The 23,414-nt window shown below is 51.3% G+C and overlaps 1 protein-coding gene across 1 annotated transcript in view; it reads right to left on the bottom strand.

Moving 5' to 3' along the window:
• LOC137466156 (bromodomain-containing protein 4-like) overlaps positions 1 to 23,414 on the bottom strand; it is a 137,556-nt gene that overhangs the window by 91,882 nt on the left and 22,260 nt on the right. Inside the window, 6 exon segments of the mRNA XM_068178011.1 lie at positions 6,515 to 6,575; positions 6,577 to 6,693; positions 6,695 to 6,776; positions 6,778 to 6,875; positions 14,002 to 14,054; positions 18,966 to 19,073. Of these exon segments, the coding sequence (XP_068034112.1) occupies positions 6,515 to 6,575; positions 6,577 to 6,693; positions 6,695 to 6,776; positions 6,778 to 6,875; positions 14,002 to 14,054; positions 18,966 to 19,073 (519 nt within the window).

Raw genomic sequence — 23,414 nt, 5'->3', positions numbered from 1 at the left:
GAGGAAGGAAGGACACGGGGGGACGTCAGGAGAGCGGCACGGGAACGGCGCGCCAGCTGCTTCTGGGATGGCCCCCGAAGGACACGGTGGTGGCACCAGGAGAACGTCCCTGGAGCTCCTTTCACCAATGGTCCCAGCTGGTATCTCCACCTTCCTTCCTCTGGGACATCTCCTGGTGGTGGCACCAGGAGAACTTCCCAGGAGCTCCCTTCACCCATGGTCCCAGCTGGTATCTTCATCTACCTCTGGGACATCTCCTGGTGGTGGCACCAGGAGAACTTCCCTGGAGCATCCTTCACCCCCAGCCCCAGCTGGTATCTCCACCTTCCTTCCTCTGGGACATCTCCTGGTGGTGGCACCAGGAGAACTTCCCAGGAGCTCCCTTCACCCATGGTCCCAACTGTCATCTCCACCTTCCTTCCTCTGGGACATCTCCTGGTGGTGGCACCAGGAGAACCTCCCTGGAGCACCCTTCACCCATGGTCCCAGCTGGTATCTCCACCTTCCTCTGGGACATCTCCTGGTGGTGGCACCAGGAGAACTTCCCTGGAGCACCCCTCACCCATGGTCCCAGCTGGTATCTCCACCTTCCTTCCTGTGGGACATCTCCTGGTGGTGGCACCAGGAGAACGTCCCAGGAGCACCCTCCACCCATGGTCCCAACTGTCATCTCTAACTTCCTTCCTCTGGGACATCTCCTGGTGGTGGCACCAGGAGAACGTCCCTGGAGCTCCCTTCACCCATGGTCCCAGCTGGTATCTCCAACTTCCTTCCTCTGGGACATCTCCTGGTGGTGGCACCAGGAGAACGTCCCAGGAGCACCCTTCACCCATGGTCCCAACGGGTATCTTCACCTTCCTGTGGGACATCTCCTGGTGGTGGCACCAGGAGAACTTCCCAGGAGCACCCTTCACCCATGGTCCCAGCTGGTATCTTCATCTACCTCTGGGACATCTCCTGGTGGTGGCACCAGGAGAACTTCCCAGGAGCTCCCTTCACTCATGGTCCCAGCTGGTATCTTCACCTTCCTTCCTCTGGACATCTCCTGGTGGACCTTCCTGTGGGACATCTCCTGGTGGTGGCACCAGGAGAACTTCCCAGGAGCACCCTTCACCCATGGTCCCAGCTGGTATCTTCATCTACCTCTGGGACATCTCCTGGTGGTGGCACCAGGAGAACTTCCCAGGAGCTCCCTTCACCCATGGTCCCAGCTGGTATCTTCACCTTCCTCTGGGACATCTCCTGGTGGTGGCACCAGGAGAACTTCCCAGGAGCACCCTTCACCCATGGTCCCAGCTGGTATCTTCACCTTCCTCTGAGACATCTCCTGGTGGTGGCACCAGGAGAACGTCCCAGGAGCTCCCTTCACCCATGGTCCCAACGGGTATCTTCACCTTCCTGTGGGACATCTCCTGGTGGTGGCACCAGGAGAACTTCCCAGGAGCTCCCTTCACCCATGGTCCCAGCTGGTATCTCCACCTTCCTTCCTCTGGGACATCTCCTGGTGGTGGCACCAGGAGAACTTCCCTGGAGCACCCTTCACCCATGGTCCCAGCTGGTATCTTCACCTTCCTTCCTCTGGGACATCTCCTGGTGGTGGCACCAGGAGAACCTCCCTGGAGCACCCTTCACCCATGGTCCCAGCTGGTATCTTCATCTACCTCTGGGACGTCTCCTGGTGGTGGCACCAGGAGAACTTCCCTGGAGTACCCTTCACCCACGGTCCCAGCTGTCATCTCCATCTTCCTTCCTCTGGACATCTCCTGGTGGTGGCACCAGGAGAACGTCCCAGGAGCTCCCTTCACCCATGGTCCCAGCTGGTATCTCCACCTTCCTCTGAGACATCTCCTGGTGGTGGCACCAGGAGAACTTCCCTGGAGCTCCCTTCACCCATGGTCCCAGCTGGTATCTTCACCTTCCTCTGAGACATCTCCTGGTGGTGGCACCAGGAGAACATCCCAGGAGCTCCCTTCACCCATGGTCCCAACGGGTATCTTCACCTTCCTCTGGGACATCTCCTGGTGGTGGCACCAGGAGAACTTCCCAGGAGCACCCTTCACCCATGGTCCCAGCTGGTATCTTCACCTTCCTTCCTCTGGGACATCTCCTGGTGGTGGCACCAGGAGAACTTCCCTGGAGCACCCTTCACCCATGGTCCCAGCTGGTATCTTCATCTACCTCTGGGACATGTCCTGGTGGTGGCACCAGGAGAACTTCCAACATCCCAACGAGCCCACGGTGGACACCAAGACCCCAGAACCTCCCTTTCTCCCATCTACAACCATCCTCTTCCTCTTGGGCCATCCCAACGAGCCCACGGTGGACACCAAGAGTGAAGAACCTCCCTTTCTCCCATTTATCGCCACCCTCTTCCTCTTGGCACATCCCAACGAGCCCATGGTGGACACCAAGAACCCAGAACCTCCCTTTCTCCCATCTACCACCACCCTCTTCCTCTTGGGACATCCCAACGAGCCCATGGTGGACACCAAGAGTGAAGAACCTCCCTTTCTCCCATCTGCCACCATCCTCTTCCTCTTGGGACATCCCAACGAGCCCATGGTGGACACCAAGAGTGAGGAACCTCCCTTTCTCCCATCTACCACCACCCTCTTCCTCTTGGGCCATCCCAACGAGCCCATGGTGGACACCAAGAGTGAAGAACCTCCCTTTCTCCCATCTACCACCATCCTCTTCCTCTTGGCACATCCCAACGAGCCCATGGTGGACACCAAGACCCCAGAACCTCCCTTTCTCCCATCTACCACCACCCTCTTCCTCTTGGCACATCCCAACGAGCCCATGGTGGACACCAAGAACCCAGAACCTCCCTTTCTCCCATCTACCACCACCCTCTTCCTCTTGGGACATCCCAACGAGCCCATGGTGGACACCAAGAGTGAAGAACCTCCCTTTCTCCCATCTACCACCACCCTCTTCCTGTTGGGGACATCCCAACGAGCCCATGGTGGACACCAAGAGTGAAGAACCTCCCTTTCTCCCATCTACCACCATCCTCTTCCTCTTGGGCCATCCCAACGAGCCCATGGTGGACACCAAGAGTGAAGAACCTCCCTTTCTCCCATCTACCACCATCCTCTTCCTCTTGGCACATCCCAACGAGCCCACGGTGGACACCAAGAGTGAAGAACCTCCCTTTCTCTCATCTACCACCACCCTCTTCCTCTTGGCACATCCCAACGAGCCCACGGTGGACACCAAGACCCCAGAACCTCCCTTTCTCCCATCTACCACCATCCTCTTCCTCTTGGCACATCCCAACGAGCCCACGGTGGACACCAAGACCCCAGAACCTCCCTTTCTCCCATTCTACCACCACCCTCTTCCTCTTGGGACATCCCAACGAGCCCACGGTGGACACCAAGAGTGAAGAACCTCCCTTTCTCCCATCTACCACCACCCTCTTCCTCTGGGGACATCCCAACGAGCCCATGGTGGACACCAAGACCCCAGAACCTCCCTTTCTCCCATCTACCACCACCCTCTTCCTCTTGGCACATCCCAACGAGCCCATGGTGGACACCAAGAACCCAGAACCTCCCTTTCTCCCATCTACCACCACCCTCTTCCTCTTGGGCCATCCCAACGAGCCCACGGTGGACACCAAGAGTGAAGAACCTCCCTTTCTCCCATCTACCACCACCCTCTTCCTCTTGGGCCATCCCAACGAGCCCATGGTGGACACCAAGAGTGAAGAACCTCCCTTTCTCCCATCTACCACCACCCTCTTCCTCTTGGGCCATCCCAACGAGCCCACGGTGGACACCAAGAGTGAAGAACCTCCCTTTCTCCCATCTACCACCATCCTCTTCCTCTTGGCACATCCCAACGAGCCCATGGTCCCACACCAAGACCCAAGAACCTCCCTTTCTCCCATCTACCACCACCCTCTTCCTCTTGGGACATCCCAACGAGCCCATGGTGGACACCAAGACCCCAGAACCTCCCTTTCTCCCATCTACCACCACCCTCTTCCTCTTGGGACATCCCAACGAGCCCATGGTGGACACCAAGACCCCAGAACCTCCCTTTCTCCCATCTACCACCATCGTGTTTCTCTTGGGCCATCCCAACGAGCCCATGGTGGACACCAAGAGTGAAGAACCTCCCTTTCCTGCATCTACCACCATCCTGTTCCTCTTGGGACATCCCAACGAGCCCACGGTGGACACCAAGACCCCAGAACCTCCCGTTCTCCCCATCTACCACCACCCTCTTCCTCTTGGCACATCCCAACGAGCCCATGGTGGACACCAAGACCCCAGAACCTCCATTTCTCCCATCTACCACCATCCTGTTCCTCTTGGGACATCCCAACGAGCCCATGGTGGACACCAAGAGTGAAGAACCTCCCTTTCTCCCATCGACCACCATGCTGTTCCTCTTGGGCCATCCCAACGAGCCCACGGTGGACACCAAGATGAAGAACCTCCCTTTCTCCCATCTACCACCATCCTCTTCCTCTGGGGACATCCCAACGAGTCCATGGTGGACACCAAGAGTGAAGAACCTCCCTTTCTCCCATCTACCACCACCCTCTTCCTCTTGGGCCATCCCAACGAGTCCATGGTGGACACCAAGAGTGAAGAACCTCCCTTTCTCCCATCGACCACCATGCTGTTCCTCTTGGGACATCCCAACGAGCCCATGGTGGACACCAAGAGTGAAGAACCTCCCTTTCTCCCATCTACCACCATCCTCTTCCTCTTGGGACATCCCAACGAGCCCATGGTGGACACCAAGAGTGAAGAACCTCCCTTTCTCCCATCTACCACCACCCTCTTCCTCTTGGCACATCCCAACGAGCCCATGGTGGACACCAAGAACCCAGAAGCTCCCTTTCCTGCATCTACCACCATCCTCTTCCTCTTGGGACATCCCAACGAGCCCATGGTGGACACCAAGACCCCAGAACCTCCCTTTCTCCCATCTACCACCACCCTCTTCCTCTTGGCACATCCCAACGAGCCCATGGTGGACACCAAGACCCCAGAACCTCCCTTTCTCCCATCTACCACCATCGTGTTTCTCTTGGGCCATCCCAACGAGCCCATGGTGGACACCAAGAGTGAAGAACCTCCCTTTCCCTGCATCTACCACCATCCTGTTCCTCTTGGGACATCCCAACGAGCCCACGGTGGACACCAAGACCCCAGAACCTCCCGTTCTCCCATCTACCACCACCCTCTTCCTCTTGGCACATCCCAACGAGCCCATGGTGGACACCAAGACCCCAGAACCTCCATTTCTCCCATCTACCTCCGTCCTGTTCCTCTTGGGCCATCCCAATGAACCCATGGTGGACACCACGGCCCCAGAACCTCCCTTTCTCCCATCTACCACCATCCTCTTCCTCTTGGGCCATCCCAACGAGCCCATGGTGGACACCAAGACCCCAGAACCTCCATTTCTCCCATCTACCACCATCCTGTTCCTCTTGGGCCATCCCAACGAGCCCATGGTGGACACCAAGAGTGAAGAACCTCCCTTTCCTGCATCTACCACCATCCTCTTCCACTTGGGACATCCCAACGAGCCCACGGTGGACACCAAGAGTGAAGAACCTCCCTTTCCTGCATCTACCACCACCCTCTTCCCCTGGGGACATCCCAACGAGCCCATGGTGGACAGCACGGCCCCAGAACCTCCCTTTCTCCCATCTACCACCATCCTGTTCCTCTTGGCACATCCCAACGAGCCCATGGTGGACACCAAGAGTGAAGAACCTCCCTTTCTCCCATTTATCGCCACCCTCTTCCTCTTGGGCCATCCCAACAAGCCCATGGTGGACACCAAGACCCCAGAACCTCCCTTTCTCCCATTTATCGCCACCCTCTTCCTCTTGGGACATCCCAACGAGCCCATGGTGGACACCAAGACCCCCAGAACCTCCCTTTCTCCCATCTACCACCATCGTGTTTCTCTTGGGCCATCCCAACGAGCCCATGGTGGACACCAAGAGTGAAGAACCTCCCTTTCTCCCATCTACCACCATCCTCTTCCTCTTGGCACATCCCAACGAGCCCATGGTGGACACCAAGACCCCAGAACCTCCCTTTCTCCCATCTACCACCATCCTCTTCCTCTTGGCACATCCCAACGAGCCCACGGTGGACACCAAGAGTGAAGAACCTCCCTTTCTCCCATCTACCACCACCCTCTTCCTCTTGGGCCATCCCAACGAGCCCACGGTGGACACCAAGAGTGAAGAACCTCCCTTTCTCCCATCTACCACCACCCTCTTCCTCTTGGGACATCCCAAACGAGCCCACGGTGGACACCAAGACCCCAGAAACCTCCCTTTCTCCCATCTACCACCATCCTCTTCCTCTTGGCACATCCCAACGAACCCATGGTGGACACCAAGAGTGAAGAACCTCCCTTTCTCCCATCTACCACCACCCTGTTCCTCTTGGGCCATCCCAACGAGCCCACGGTGGACACCAAGACCCCAGAAGCTCCGTTGTCCCCGCGGGGCCGCGTCCCGCCTCACCTGGAGGAGACACCACGTGCTGGTTGAGGTGGGGCGGCGTGCTGTGCTCGGGCGCCGGGGGGCAGGTGGGACGGGGTCAGCTCGGGCTGGGGCAGGTGCAGGATGGGTTGGCCAAAATGGGCCATGGTGTCGAACATGGTCCCCGGCAAGGGGTGCTCCAGGACCGGCACCTGGGCGGGGGACGAAGGGCGGGCGGCGGGCGGCGGGCGGCGGCGGCGGCGACGCCTTCAAGGGCGCCGCGGGCTGCGGGACGGGCGGCGGGCGGCTGCGGCGGCGGCTGCAGCGCCGGCGGGACGGGCTGCGGCGGCGCCGGAGGGGGTTGCGGCGGCGCCGGCGCCGGTTGGTGGTGGTGGTGGTGGTGCTGTTGAAGAGGGGAGGAGTTAGGAAGGGTGGAGATGTTCTGGTGGGACGTCAAAATGGGGGTTTGGGTAGGGAAATGAGCGCCTGAGGTCATCAAATGTTCCCGCTGGTCACCGAAATCGGTGTTTTGGTCGTCAAAAGGAACTCTGGGGTCGTCAAAATGGGGTTTTGGACACCAAAATTGGGGGTTTTGGTCATCAAAATGGGGTTTTTGGACACCAAAATTGGCGTTTTGGTCATCAAAATGGGGTTTTGGACATCAAAATCGGTGTTTTGGTCATCAAAATGACCTCTGGGGGTCATCAAAATGGGGTTTTGGACACCAAAATTGGTGTATGGTCGTCAAAATGACCTCTGGGGTCATCAAAATGGGGGTTTTGGACACCAAAATTGGTGTATGGTCGTCAAAATGACCTCTGGGGGGTCATCAAAATGGGGTTCTGGACACCAAAATTGGCGTTTTGGTCATCAAAATGGGGTTTTGGACATCAAAATCGGTGTTTTGGTCATCAAAATGACCTCTGGGGTCATCAAAATGGGGTTTGGTCACCAAAATTGGTGTTTTGGTCATCAAAATGGGGTTTTGGACATCAAAATCGGTGTTTTTGGTCATCAAAATGACCTCTGGGGTCATCAAAATGGGGTTTTGGACACCAAAATTGGTGGTAATGGTCGTCAAAATGACCTCTGGGGTCATCAAAATGGGGTTTTGGACACCAAAATTTGTGGTTTGGTCATCAAAAAGGGGTTTTTGGACACCAAAATTGGTGTTTTGGTCATCAAAATGACCTCTGGGGTCATCAAAATGGGGTTTTTGGTCACCAAAATTGGTGTTTTGGTCATCAAAATGACCTCTGGGGTCGTCAAAATGGGGTTTTGGACACCAAAATTGGTGTTTTGGTCATCAAAATGGGGTTCTGGACACCAAAATTGGTGTTTCGGTCTTCAAAATTATCTCTTGGGGTCGTCAAACTGGGGTTTCGGACATCAAAATTGGTGTTTTGGTCATCCAAATGGGGTTTTGGACACCAAAATTGGTGTTTTGGTCATCAAAATGATCTCTTGGGTCATCAAAATGGGGTTTTTGGACACCAAAATCGGTGTTTTGGTCATCAAAACGATCTCTTGGGTCATCAAAATGAGGTTTTGGACACCAAAATCGGTGTTTTGGTCATCAAAATGATCTCTTGGGTTGTCAAAATGGGGTTTTGGACACCAAAATTGGTGTTTTGGTCATCAAAATTATCTCTTGGGTCGTCGAAAATGGGGTTTTGGACACCAAAATTGGGGTTTTGGTCATCAAAACGATCTCTGGGGTCATCAAAATGGGGTTTTTGGACACCAAAATTGGTGTTTTGGTCAACAAAATGGGGCTTTCACACACACCAAAATTGGTGTTTCGGTCATCAAAATGACCTCTTGGGTCGTCAAAATGGGGTTTTGGACACCAAAATCGGTGTTTTGGTCATCAAAATGATCTATTGGGTCGTCAAAAGGGGGTTTTGGACACCAAAATTGGTTGTTTTTGGTCATCAAAATGGGGTTTTGGACACCAAAATTGGGGTTTTGGTCATCAAAACGATCTCTTGGGTCGTTAAAATGGGGTTTTGGACACCAAAATTGGTGTTTCGGTCATCAAAATGGGATTTTGGACACCAAAATTGGTGTTTTGGTCGTCAAAATGGGGTTTTGGACACCAAAATCGGTGTTTTGGTCATCAAAACGATCTCTTGGGTCATCAAAAATGGGGTTTTGGACACCAAATTTGGTGTTTTGGTCATCAAAACCATCTCTTGGGTCGTCAAAATGGGGGTTTTGGACAAAAAAATTGGTGTGTTTTGGTCATCAAAATGGGGTTTTTGGACACCAAAATCGGTGTTTTTGGTCATCAAAATGATCTCTTGGGTCGTCAAAATGGGGTTTTGGACACCACAATTGGTGTTTCGGTCTTCAAAATTATCTCTTGGGTCATCAAAATGGGGTTTTGGACACCAAAATTGGTGTTTTGGCCATCAAAATGGGGTTTTGGTCACCAAAATTGGCGTTTTGGCCATCAAAATGGGGTTTTGGACAAAAAAAATTGGTGTTTTGGTCATCAAAATGATCTCTTGGGTCGTCAAAATGGGGTTTTGGACACCAAAATCGGTGTTTTGGTCATCAAAATGATCTCTTGGGTCATCAAAATGGGGTTTTGGACACCAAATTTGGTGTTTTGGTCATCAAAACCATCTCTTGGGTCGTCAAAATGGGGTTCTGGACACCAAAATCGGTGTTTTTGGTCATCAAAACGATCAAAACGATCTCTGGGGTCGTCAAAATGGGGTTTTGGACACCAAAATTGGTGTTTTGGTCGTCAAAATGGGGTTTTGGACACCAAAATCGGTGTTTTGGTCATCAAAATGATCTCTTGGGTCGTCAAAATGGGGTTTTGGACACCAAAATCGGTGTTTTGGTCATCAAAATGATCTCTTGGGTCGTCAAAATGGGGTTCTGGACACCAAAATCGGTGTTTTGGTCATCAAAACGATCTCTGGGGTCGTCAAAATGGGGTTTTGGACACCAAAAATTGGTGGTTTTGGCCATCAAAATGGGGTTTTGGACACCAAAATTGGGGCTTTGGTCATTAAAATGATCTCCTGGGTCATCAAAATGGGTTTTTGGACACCAAAATTGGTGTTTCGGTCAACAAAACGACCTCTTGGGTCGTCAAAATGGGGTTTTGGACACCAAAATTGGTGTTTCGGTCATCAAAACGACCTCTGGGGTTGTCAAAATGGGGTTTTGGACACCAAAATTGGTGTTTTGGTCATCAAAATGATCTCTTGGGTCATCAAAATGGGGTTTGGTCACCAAAATCGGTGTTTTGGTCATCAAAATGGGGTTTTCAACACCAAAATCGGTGCTTTGGTCATCAAAATGATCTCTTGGGTCATCAAAATGGGGTTTTGGACACCAAAATTGGTTTTTCGGTCATCAAAATGATCTCTTGGGTCGTCAAAATGGGTTTTGGACACCAAAATCGGTGTTTTGGTCATCAAAAACGATCTCTTGGGTCATCAAAATGGGGTTTTGGACACCAAAATCAGTGTTTTGGTCATCAAAATGATCTCTTGGGTCATCAAAATGGGGTTTTGGACACCAAAATTGGTTTTTCGGTCATCAAAATGATCTCTTGGGTCGTCAAAATGGGGTTTTGGACACCAAAATCGGTGTTTTGGTCATCAAAACAATCTCTGCGGTCGTCAAAATGGGGTTTTGGACACCAAAATCGGTGTTTTGGTCATCGAAATGGGGTTTTGGACACCAAAATTGGGGTTTTGGTCATCAAAATAACCTCTGGGGTCATCAAAATGGGGTTTTGGGCGCCAAAATTGGTGTTTTGGTCATCACAACGATCTCTTGGGTCGTCAAAAATGGGGTTTTGGACACCAAAATTGGTGTTTTGGTCATCAAAATGATCTCTTGGGTCATCAAAATGGGGTTTTGGACACCAAAATCAGTGTTTTGGTCATCAAAATGATCTCTTGGGTCATCAAAATGGGGTTTTGGACATCAAAACACATTTTTGGACCTCACAATGAACTCCTGGGTCGTCAAAGTGACTTTTTTGGTCAACAAAACGACCTCTCGGGTCATTGAGATGTGGCTCTGGACACCAAAATTGGTTATTTGTCATCGAAATGTGGTTCTGGACACCAAAATTACGTCCTCGGTCATCTAAATGGACTTTTTGGTCCTCAGAACACCTCCCAGACCATCAAAACGTTCTCCCGAGTCACCAAAATGTCCTTGTGGCCATCCAAAAATGGCTTTTTTGGCCATCCAAACGCCTGACTTGGCTACTGAGGTGAATTTTTGGCCACTGAAATGTCCTCCTGTGTCCTCAAGGTGACTTTTTTGGTCGTTGAGGCGACCTTCTGCCTCGTCACCCGCTCCCTGAGGGTCGGCTAAAAGGATTTCTAACACCAGAACGGTCTCTGGGGTCCACCTAAACGCACGTTGAGACCTCAAAATGAGCTCCTGGGCCACCAAAGGGGCTTCTTTGGCCAGCGAAACGACCTCGTGGGCCACCACAACGTGGCGGCTCTGGGCACCAGAATGTTCTCGTGCGCCATCGAAACGATCGGTCCCATCCCAACCCATGGATCCAACTCAACTCCAATCCATGGATCCCATCCCAACCCATGGATCCAACCCAACTCCAACCCATGGATCCAACACAACCCATGGATCCAACACAACCCTTGGATCCCATCCCAATCCATGGATCCCATCCCAACCCATGGATCCAACTCAACTCCAACCCATGGATCCATCCCAATCCATGGATCCAACCCGACTCCAACCCATGGATCCCATCCCAACCCACGGATCCAACTCAACTCCAACCCATGGATCCCATCCCAACTCATGGATCCCATCCCAACCCACGGATCCAACCCGACTCCAATCCATGGATCCAACACAACCCTTGGATCCCATCCCAACCCATGGATCCCATCCCAACCCATGGATCCCATCCCAACCCATGGATCCCATCCCAACCCACGGATCCAACCCTAACTCCAACCCACGGATCCCATCCCAACCCACGGATCCAACCCTACTCCAACCCACGGATCCCATCCCAACCCACGGATCCAACACAACCCTTGGATCCCATCCCAACCCACGGATCCAACCCGACTCCAATCCATGGATCCCATCCCAACCCATGGATCCAACCCAACCCATGGATCCAACCCAACCCACGGATCCAACCCGACTCCAATCCATGGATCCAACACAACCCACAGATCCAACACAACCCTTGGATCCCATCCCAACCCACGGATCCAACAAGACTCCAACCCATGGATCCCATCCCAACCCATGGATCCCATCCCAACCCACGGATCCAACCCTACTCCAACCCACGGATCCCATCCCAACCCACGGATCCAACACAACCCTTGGATGCCATCCCAACCCATGGATCCAACCCAGCTCCAATCCATGGATCCCATCCCAAACCACGGATACCATCGCTACCCATGGATCCCATCCCAATCCCAACCCATGGATCCCATCCCAACCCACGGATCCAGCCCAGCTCCAATTAATGGATCCCATCCCAACCCATGGATCCAACCCGACTCCAACACATGGATCCAACGCAACCCGTGCATCCCATCGCTACCCATGGATCCCATCCCAATCCCAATCCATGGATCCAACTCGACTCCAATCCACGGATCCAACCCGACTCCAATCCATGGATCCAACTCGACTCCAATCCATGGATCCCATCCCAACCCACAGATCCCATCCCAACCCACGGATCCAACCCAGCTCCAATCCATGGATCCCATCCCAAACCACAGATCCCATCCCAAACCACAGATCCCATCCCAACCCATGGATCCCATCCCAACCCACGGATCCAACCCGACTCCAATCCATGGATCCCATCCCAAACCACAGATCCCATTCCAACCCATGGATCCCATCCCAATCCATGGATCCCATCCCAACCCACGGATCCAACCCAACTCCAATCCATGGATCCCATCCCAATCCATGGATCCCATCCCAACCCATGGACCCCAGCCCAGCTCCAATTAATGGATCCCATCCCAACCCATGGATCCAACCCGACCCCAACCCATGGATCCCATCCCAATCCCAACCCATGGATCCCATCCCAACCCACGGATCCAACCCAACTCCAATCCAAGGATCCCATCCCAAACCACAGATCCCATCCCAACCCACGGATCCAACCCGACTCCAATCCATGGATCCCATCCCAACCCATGGATCCCATCCCAACCCATGGATCCCATCCCAACCCATGGATCCCATCCCAAACCACGGATCCAACCCAACTCCAATCCATGGATCCAACTCGACTCCAACCCATGGATCCAACCCAACCCATGGATCCAGCCCAGCTCCAATGCATGGATCCCATCCCAACCCACGGATCCAACCCAACTCCAATCCATGGATCCAACACAACCCTTGGATCCCATCCCAACCCATGGATCCCATCCCAACCCATGGATCCAACCCAACTCCAATCCATGGATCCCATCCCAACCCACGGATCCAACCCAACTCCAACCCATGGATCCCACCCCAATCCATGGATCCCATCCTAACCCATGGATCCAACCCAACTCCAATCCATGGATCCATCCCAACCCATGGATCCAACTCAACTCCAACCCATGGATCCCCACCCCAATCCATGGATCCCACCCCCAATCCACGGATCCAACACAACCCTTGGATCCCATCCCAACCCATGGATCCAACCCGACTCCAATCCATGGATCCCATCCCAACCCACGGATCCAACTCAACTCCAACCCATGGATCCCATCCCAATCCAAATCCCAATCCATGGATCCCATCCCAATCCTAATCCACAGATCCCATCCCAATCCACAGATCCCATCCCAATCCCAATCCATGGGTCCCATCCCAATCCCAACCCATGGATCCCATCCCAACCCATGGATCCCATCCCAATCCCAAACCACGGATCCCATCCCAACCCATGGATCCCATCCCAATCCCAGTCCATGGATCCAAACCAAATCCAATTCATGGATCCAATCCCAAGGATCTAGTCCCAATCCCAACCTAATCCATGGATCCCATCCCAAACCCAGTCCATGGATCCAAACCAAATCCAACCCATGGATCCCATCCCAACCCATGGATCCCCTCCCAATCCCCAACCACGGATCCCATCCCCAACCTACGGATCCCATCCCAATCCCAATCCATGGATCCAAACCAAATCCAATTCATGGATCCAATCCCAACCCATGGATCCCATCCCAATCCCAACCCATGGATCCAAACCAAATCCCAAGTCATGGATCCAATCCCAAGGATCTAGTCCCAATCCCAACCTAATCCATGGATCCAATCCCAATCCCAACCCATGGATCCAAACCAAATCCCAAGTCATGGATCCAATCCCAAGGATCTAGTCCCAATCCCAACCTAATCCATGGATCCAATCCCAATCCCAATCCATGGATCCAAACCAAATCCAAGTCATGGATCCAATCCCAAGGATCTAGTCCCAATCCCAACCTAATCCATGGATCCAATCCCAATCCCATTCCTACCTTTTTCTGCTCCCGCCCCGAGTGCCCTTTTTTCTTCAACTTCGGCGCCATTTCTGCCAAAAATAAACGGGAGAAGGAACAAAATTAATTTGGGAACGGCTTCGGACGAACCCGACGGCACCGATCGGGAACGGGGCGGGAATTCTCCAGGGACTGACTGGAATTCCCCTGGGATTGACTGGAATTCCCCCCGGGATTTCCGGGATTGGGGATGGGGGATTTTGCCGCCAAAAAAAAAAAAAAAAAAAAAAGAGGGAAAATTGTTGGAAAAAGATCCAACGGCCAAGAAAATCCATGGATTCAACAGGACCAGGTGTCCCGGGAAAGTCGCTGCTCCAGAGAGAGAACCTTGGCAAAATTCATCGCCGGCATTGGATCCCAGCTGGAATCGCGCTCCCAGGAGGAGATTCCAAGGACTTCAAACCAAGGGCGATCCCAAATTCCATCGCCGGTGCCGGGTCCCAGTGGGAATTGCGAGACCCAAAAGAATCATCCTGGATTTTGGAGATCCCAACCTTCATCACCAACTGTTGATCCAAGTCGGAATCACGACGGCCAGAAGATTCCAAGGGTTTCAACCCAAAGACGATCCCAAATTCCAACGTCGGTTGTTGGTCCCAGTCGGACTCGCGTTCCCAAAGGATCGTCTTGGATTTTGGAGATCCCAAGGATGACCTCAACCTTCATCCCCATTTTTTGTGTCCCAGTTGGAATTGTGATGTCCAGAAGGATCCTCCTGGATTCCGGAGATCCCAACCCAAGGACGATCCCAACTTCCATCGGCTGTTTTGGATCTCAGTGGGGTCACGTTCCCAGAAGAAGATTCCAAGGATTTCAACCCAAAGATGATCCCAAATTCCTCTGCCAGTGTTTGATCCCAGAAGGATCATCCTGGATTTTGGAGATCCCAAGGACGATTCCAACTTTCATTCCCAGCTATCGGGTCCCAGTCAGAATCGCGAGGTCCGAAAGAAGATTCCGGGGATCCCAACCCAAGGACGATCCCAAACTCCCATCACCGATTTTGGCTCCCAGTCGGAATCGCGAGGTTTCATGGAGACCACCTGGAGATCCCAACCCAAGGCTGATCCCAACTTTCATCATCGGCTGCTGGGTCTCAGTTGGAATCGTGTTCCCAGAGGGATCATCCTGGATTTTGGAGATCCCAAAGATGATCCCAACCTTCATTGCCAACTGGAATTCTCTAGTCCAGAAGGATCATCCTGCAACGTGGAGATCCCAACCCAAGGATGATCCCAAATTTCACCACAGATTTTTGCGTCCCAGTTGGAATTTTCTGGTCCAGAAGGAGATCCCAAGGATTTCAACCCGAGGATGATCCCAAACTGTTGGATCTGAGTCGGAATCGCGTTCCCAGAAGGATCATCCTGGATTTTGGAGATCCCAACCCAACCCATGGACGAACCTTCACCCCCGAATCCATGGGGATAAAATCCAGGATTGACGGAAAAGTCACTTCCAGGTGATTTTGGGGCAGAAAGGTCAAATCCAGGCACGGATTTTTCCCCAAATTTTTGGGGATTTTTCCCAAATTTTCCCCGAAATCCTGATTTTATTCCCACCCAAAGAGCGAAACGCCGACGGACGGATCCAAATTCCCACACCCTGGGGTAAAATCCCACGAAAAATGAGGATTTTTGGCTTTCCTTATTTCGAAACATCCAACGGATTCGATTTTCCAGGTTTTTGAGGGAGTGAGGAATTGCTCTTTCCAAGGCTGAGAAATCTTGGAAAAATGAACCAAAAAAAAAACGGATTTTGGGGAAGTCTTTGGGGCGGATCGAAGTTTTCTGGGGGAAAAAAAAAATTGGATTTGGTGGTTTGGAGTGAAATTCATCCCCCAAAAAAATGCTTTTTCCAGGTTTTTCTGCTTCCAACCACCGTTTTTTGTGGAAAAATGAAGGCTCTGGATTTGGGATGAACCCAATCCCGTTAATTTTGGTGGATTTGATGGGAAATCAGGCAAAAACCGGGAAAAACCCGCTAAAAATAGGCTTTAAAGGATAAATCCAGGGAAGAATTCAGCACCAAATCCTTGGATTTTCCCGTTTCTAAATCAGGGCTTTAAAATTCCAACAGGACCTTGCAACCTCATCCAAAAATCCCCAAATTTACGACGGTTTTGAAGTTGTCCTAAAAAAAAATGATGAAAAATGTTCAAAAATCCCTAATTCTGGATTTATCCTGGAAAAATCCCGGAAAATCGCCACCAGATCCGGCTCGATCCTGGATTTTTTTGGGGATTATTTCACTTTATTTGGGATTTTTTCCCTTTTTTGGGGGAGATTTTTGGGCATTTTTTCCCTTTTTTTTTTGGGATTTAAGCCCGGCTCAACTTTCGATTTGGCGATGGGAACAAATCCCAAACGCACGGTGCGGATCGGAGCGAGGGAAGGTGGGAATTGGGAAAATTTGGGATAACACCCAAGAAAAAAAATCGGGATTTTATCCCAAGGGAGGCGCAGGGAGCAACGCCGGGGAACTGAAATCCCAAATTCCCTCAAAATCCAATTTTTCCTCCAGATCCCAGATCCCAAATCCACCCAGAACCGTAAAATAAAAAGGGATTTATCCCTGAAATCCCATTTCCTGCAGGGTTTACCCCTAAAATCCCGTTTTTCCCCAATTTTTCCATCTGTAAAATCCCCCTAAAATCCCATTTTCCCCAATTTTTTCATCTCTAAAATCCCATTCCCTCAGGTTTTTTACCCCTAAAATCCCATTTTCCCCAATTTTTCCATCTGTAAAATCCCATTCCCTCAAGTTTTTTACCCCTAAAATCCCATTTTCCCCCCAATTTTTCCATCTGTAAAATCCCATTTCCTGCAGGATTTACCCCTAAAATCCCATTTTCCCCAATTTTTCCATCTCTAAAATCCCATTCCCTCAGGTTTTTTACCCCTAAAATCCCATTTTTCCCAATTTTTTCATCTGTAAAATCCCGTTCCCTCCTTTTTTTTATCCATAAAATCCCACTTTTTTCCCATAAAATCCCATTCCCTCAATATTTTTATCCACAAAACCCAACTTTCTCCATCTTTTTACCCCAGAAAATCCCATTTTCTTCTGCCTTTTTTTCCATAAAATCCCATTTTTTTCCATAAAATCCCTTCCTTCCATCCTTTTCCCCATAAAATCCCTTTTTTTCCATAAAATCCCTTCCTTCCACATTTTATCCACAAAATCCCATTTTTTTCCCATAAAATCCCATTTCCTTCCACCTTTTATCCACAAAATCGCATTTTTTCCATAAAATCCCTTTCCTTCCATCCTTTATTCCACAAAATCCTTTTTTTTCCCCATAAAATCCCATTTTTTCCCATAAAATCCCTTTCCTTCCATCCTTTTCTCCATAAAATCCCATTTTTTTCCCCATAAAATCCCTTTTTTTTCCATAAACTCCCTTTCCTTCCATCCTTTTTTCCATAAAATCCCTTTTTTCCCCATAAAATCCCTTTTCCTTCCATCCTTTATTCCCCAAAATCCTTTTACTTCCCCATAAAATCCCAATTTTTCCCCATAAAATCCCTTTCCTTCCACCTTTTTATCCATATGTATCCCTTTCCTTCCACCTTTTTTCCATAAAATCCCTTTTTTCCCCCATAAAATCCCAATTTTTCCCCATAAAATCCCTTTTTTTTTTCCATAAAATCCTTTCCTTCCATCCTTTTTTCCATAAAATACCTTTTTTTCCCATAAAAATCCATTTTTTTTCCCATAAAACCCCTTTCCTTCCATCCTTTTCCCCCATAAAATCCCAATTTTTCCCCATAAAAATCCCTTTTTTTTCCCCCGTAAAATCCCTTTCCTTCCATCCTTTTTTCCATAAAATCCCAATTTTTTCCCCATAAAACCCCCGTTTTTTTTCCCATAAAACCCCTTTCCTTCCACCTTTTCCCCACAAAATCCCATTTTTTCCCATAATAATCCCTTTCCTTCCACCTTTTTATCCATAAAATCCCTTTTTTTCCCATAAAATCCCTTTCCTTCCACCTTTTTTATCCACAAAATCCCATTTTTTCCATAAAATCACTTTCCTTCCATCCTTTTTTCCATAAAATCCCAATTTTTTCCCCATAAAACACCCCCCGTTTTTTTTCCCATAAAAACCCTTTCCTTCCACCTTTTCCCCCATAAAATCCCATTTTTTCCCCGTAAAACACCCTTTCCTTCCATCCTTTATTCCATAAAATCCCATTTTTTCCCCATAAAATCCTTTTTTTTTTCCCCCGTAAAATCCCTTTCCTTCCTCATCCTTTTTTCATAATCAATCCAATTTTTTCCCCATAAAACCCCGTTTTTTTTCCCGTAAAACCCCTTTCCTTCCACCTTTTCCCCCCATAAAATCCCATTTTTTCCCCACAAAATCCCTTTTTTTCCCCCATTAAAATCCTTTTCCTTCCATCCTTTTATCCACAAAATCCCTTTTTTTCCTCGTAAAATCCCTTTCCTTCCATCCTTTTTTCCATAAAATCCCAATTTTTTCCCCATAAAATCCCATTTTTTTCCCATAAAAATCCCGTTTTTTTTCCCAAAAACCCCTTTCCTTCCACCTTTTCCCCCACAAAATCCCATTTTTCCCATAAAATCCCACTCCCTCCCTCGTTTTTCTCCACAAAACCCCATTTTTTTCCCCCGTCCAACCTCTTTCCCTCCGTCTTTTTTTCCTTTCCCCGCCCCTCCATCTCCACGCAACGTTCCCGACAGCTCCGCCGTTAATTCCCGTTTTCCCGAAACCCTCCCGCGGCGCTCGCTCCGGCGTCGTAAAAAAAATCCAAAAACCGAAAAAAAAACCGGGAAAACCAAAAAAAATCCAAAAAAAAATCACGGGACGGGGGTCAGGAAATTCCAAAGGCTTCCCCAAAGAAGAATGGACGGCGAAGGCAGGAATGAAATCGAGTTTATTTGTCCGGAAAAGGTCGGGAAAGGCGGGAAGCGCTAACCTGAGTCCGACTCGTCGCTGTCGGAAGAGCTCGACTCGCTGCTGGATTCCGACTCCGACGAGGAGAATCCCTTGAGCTTGGAGGAGCCGGCCAGGACGTCGAGCTTCTCTGCCGGGAACAACGGGAGCGCGTCAGCGCGGGGGCGTTAACGGGGCAACGACCGCCTCAACCCAACGGGTTTGGACTAAGGTCAACCAGGGCATGCCAACGGGGTCGTCCTGAACTCAACGGGGTCGTCCTGAACCCAACCAGCTGGTCCTAAACTCAACGGGGTCGTCTTAAACCCAACCGGGTCATCCCAAACCCAACGGGGTCGTCCTGAACTCAACGGGGTCGTCCTAAACCCAACGGGGTCGTCCTGAACCCAACCGGCTGGTCCTAAACCCAACGGGGTCGTCCTGAACCCAACCGGCTGGTCCTAAACCCAACGGGGTCGTCCCGAACCCAACCGGGTCGTCCTAAACCCAACGGGGTCGTCCTGAACCCAACCGGGTCGTCCTAAACCCAACGGGGTCGTCTTAAACCCAACCGGGTCATCCCAAACCCAACGGGGTCGTCCTGAACTCAACGGGGTTGTCCTGAACTCAACGGGGTCGTCCTGAACCCAACCGGCTGGTCCTAAACTCAACGGGGTCGTCTTAAACCCAACTGGGTCATCCCAAACCCAACGGGGTCGTCCTGAACTCAACGGGGTCGTCCTGAACCCAACCACCTGGTCCTAAACCCAACGGGGTCGTCCTGAACCCAACGGGGTCGTCCTGAACCCAACGGGGTCGTCCTAAACCCAACGGGGTCATCCTAAACCCAACGGGGTCGTCCTAAACCCAACCGGGTCATCCTAAACCCAACGGGGTCGTCCTGAACCCAACGGGGTCGTCCTGAACTCAACCGGGTCATCCTGAACCCAACGGGGTCATCCTAAACCCAACGGGGTCATCCTAAACCCAACGGGGTCGTCCTGAACCCAACCGGGTCGTCCTGAACTCAACGGGGTCGTCCGAAACCCAACGGGGTCATCCTGAACCCAACCGGGTCATCCTGAACCCAACGGGGTCATCCTGAACTCAACGGGGTCATCCCAAACCCAACGGGGTCGTCCTGAACCCAACGGGGTCATCCCAAACCCAACGGGGTCGTCCTGAACCCAACGGGGTCGTCCTGAACCCAACGGGGTCATCCTAAACCCAACGGGGTCGTCCTGAACCCAACGGGGTCGTCCTGAACCCAACGGGGTCGTCCTGAACCCAACGGGGTCATCCTGAACCCAACCGGGTCATCCTGAACCCAACGGGGTCATCCTGAACCCAACCGGGTCATCCTGAACCCAACTGGTTGGTTCTAAACTCAACGGGGTCATCCTGAACCCAACCGGCTGGTCCTAAACCCAACGGGGTCGTCCCAAACTCAGCTGGTCAGTCCCAAACTCAACCGGTTGGTCCTAAACTCAACCGGGTCATCCTAAACTCAACTGGTTGGTCCTAAACTCAACCGGTTGATCCTAAACCCAACTGGTTGGTCCTAAACGCAACCGGTTGGTCCTAAACTCAACCGGGTCACGCTAAACTCAGCTGGTTGGTCCCAAACTCAACCGGTTGGTCCTAAACTCAACCGGTTGGTCCTAAACTCAACCGGGTCATCCTAAACTCAACTGCTTGGTCCTAAACTCAACCGGCTGGTCCTAAACTCAGCTGGTTGACCCCAAACTCAACCAGTTGCTCCTAAACTCAACCGGGTCATCCTAAACTCAACCGGGTCATCCTAAACCCAACTGGTTGATCCTAAACTCAACCGGTTGGTCCTAAACTCAACCGGGTCACGCTAAACTCAGCTGGTTGGTCCCAAACTCAACTGGTTGGTCCTAAACTCAACTGGGTCATCCTAAACCCAACTGGCTGGTCCTAAAGTCAACTGGTTGATGTCAAACTCGATCAGTTGGTTCTGAACCCAACTGGTTGGTCCTAAACTCAACCGGGTCATCCTAAACTCAACCGGTTGATCCCAAACTCAACCGGGTCATCCTAAACTCAGCTGGTCAGTCCCAAACTCAACCGGTTGGTCCTAAACTGAACTGGGTCATCCTAAACTCAACCGGTTGGTCCCAAACCCAACTGGTTGGTCCTAAACTCAACTGCTTGGTCCTAAACTCAACTGGGTCATCCTAAACTCAACTGGTTGGTCCTAAACTCAACCGGTTGGTCCCAAACTCAACTGGTTGGTCCTAAACTCAACTGGGTCATCCTAAACCCAACTGGCTGGTCCTAAAGTCAACTGATTAATGTCAAACTTGATCAGTTGGTTCTGAACCCAACTGGTTGGTCCTAAACTCAACCGGTTGGTCCTAAACTCAACCGGTTGATCCTAAACCCAACCGGTTGGTCCTAAACTCAACCAGTTGGTATAAACTCAACCGGTTGATCCTAAACTCAACCGGTTGGTTCTAAACTCAACTGGGTCATCCTAAACCCAACCGGTTGGTCCTAAACTCAACCGGTTGGTCCTAAACTCAACCGGGTCACCCTAAACTCAGCTGGTTGGTCCCAAACTCAACCAGGTCATCCTAAACTCAACCGGTTGATCCCAAACTCAACCGGGTCATCCTAAACTCAGCTGGTCAGTCCTAAACTCAACCGGGTCATCCTAAACTCAGCTGGTTGGTCCTAAACTCAGCTGGTTGGTCCTAAACTCAGCTGGTCTGTCCCCAACCCAACTGGTTGGTTCTAAACTCAACCGGGTCACGCTAAACCCAGCTGTTCGGTCCTGAACCCAACCGGGTCATCCCAAACTCAACCAGTTGGTCCCAAACTCAACCGGTTGGGCCTAAACTCAACCGGGTCATCCTAAACTCAGCTGGTTGATCCCAAACTCAACTGGTTGGTCCTAAACTCAACCGGGTCATCCTAAACCCAACTGGTTGGTCCTAAACTCAACTGGGTCATGCTAAACACAACCAGTTGGTCCCAAACTCAACCGATTGGTCCTAAACTCAGCTGGTCAGCCCTAAATTCAACCGGGTCATCCTAAACTCAACCGGGTCACGCTAAACCCAGCTGGTCGGTCCTAAACTCAACCGGTTGGTCCTAAACTCAACCAGGTCATCCTAAACTCAACCGGTTGGTCCTAAACTCAACCAGGTCATCCTAAACTCAACCGGTTGGTCCTAAACTCAACCAGGTCATCCTAAACTCAACCGGTTGGTCCTAAACTCAACCAGGTCATCCTAAACTCAACTGGTTGGTCCTAAACTCAACCGGGTCATCCTAAACACAACTGGCTGGTCCTAAACTCAACTGATTGATGTCAAACTCGATCAGTTGGTTCTGAACCCAACCGGTTGGTCCTAAACTCAACCGGGTCATCCTAAACTCAACCGGGTCATCCTAAACTCAACCGGTTGGTCCTAAACTCAACTGGCTGGTCCTAAACTCAGCTGGTTGATCCCAAACTCAACTGGGTCATCCTAAACTCAACCGGTTGGTCCTAAACTCAACCAGGTCATCCTAAACTCAACCGGTTGATCCCAAACTCAACCGGGTCATCCTAAACTCAGCTGGTCAGTCCCAAACTCAACCGGTCGGTCCTAAACTCAGCTGGTCAGCCCTAAACTCAACTGGGTCATCCTAAACTCAACCGGTTGGTCCCAAACTCAACCGGTTGGTCCCAAACCCAACCGGTTGGTCCTAAACTCAACCGGGTCACGCTAAACCCAGCTGGTCGGTCCTGAACCCAACCGGGTCATCCCAAACTCAACCGGTTGATCCCAAACTCAACCTGGTCACCCTAAACTCAGCTGGTCAACCCTAAACTCAACCGGGTCACCCTAAACTCATCTGGTTGGTCCCAAACTCAACCGGTTGGTCCTAAACTCAACCAGGTCATCCTAAACTCAACCGGTTGGTCCTAAACTCAGCTGGTCGGTCCCAAACCCAACCGGTTGGTATAAACTCAACCGGGTCACCCTAAACCCAGCTGGTCGGTCCTAAACTCAACCGGGTCATCCTAAACTCAACCGGTTGATCCCAAACTCAACTGGGTCACCCTAAACTCAGCTGGTCAACCCTAAACTCAACCGGGTCACCCTAAACTCATCTGGTTGGTCCCAAACTCAACCGGTTGGTCCTAAACTCAACCAGGTCATCCTAAACTCAACCGGTTGATCCTAAACCCAACCGGTTGGTCCTAAACTCAGCTGGTCGGTCCCAAACCCAACCGGTTGGTATAAACTCAACCGGCTAACCCTAAACCCAGCTGGTCGGTCCTAAACTCAACCGGCTCACCCCAGCCGGTTTGTCGCCAGCATGCGCTCGACAACCGAAAACGCTGAAACTCCACAACGAAACCGGCGATTCTGACAAAGACGGCGCCGCCGCCGCCGCCGCCGCCGTCTTGAGCCCCACCCGCCGCCGAGGGGCCGGAAACGCCCCCCAAACCCTCGCCCGGCGCCGGAACCGC

The sequence above is a fragment of the Anomalospiza imberbis genome, unplaced genomic scaffold (genome assembly GCF_031753505.1).
Source record: "Anomalospiza imberbis isolate Cuckoo-Finch-1a 21T00152 unplaced genomic scaffold, ASM3175350v1 scaffold_144, whole genome shotgun sequence".
NCBI lineage: Eukaryota > Metazoa > Chordata > Aves > Passeriformes > Viduidae > Anomalospiza > Anomalospiza imberbis.
This window is presented reverse-complemented; position numbering and strand designations above follow the sequence as displayed.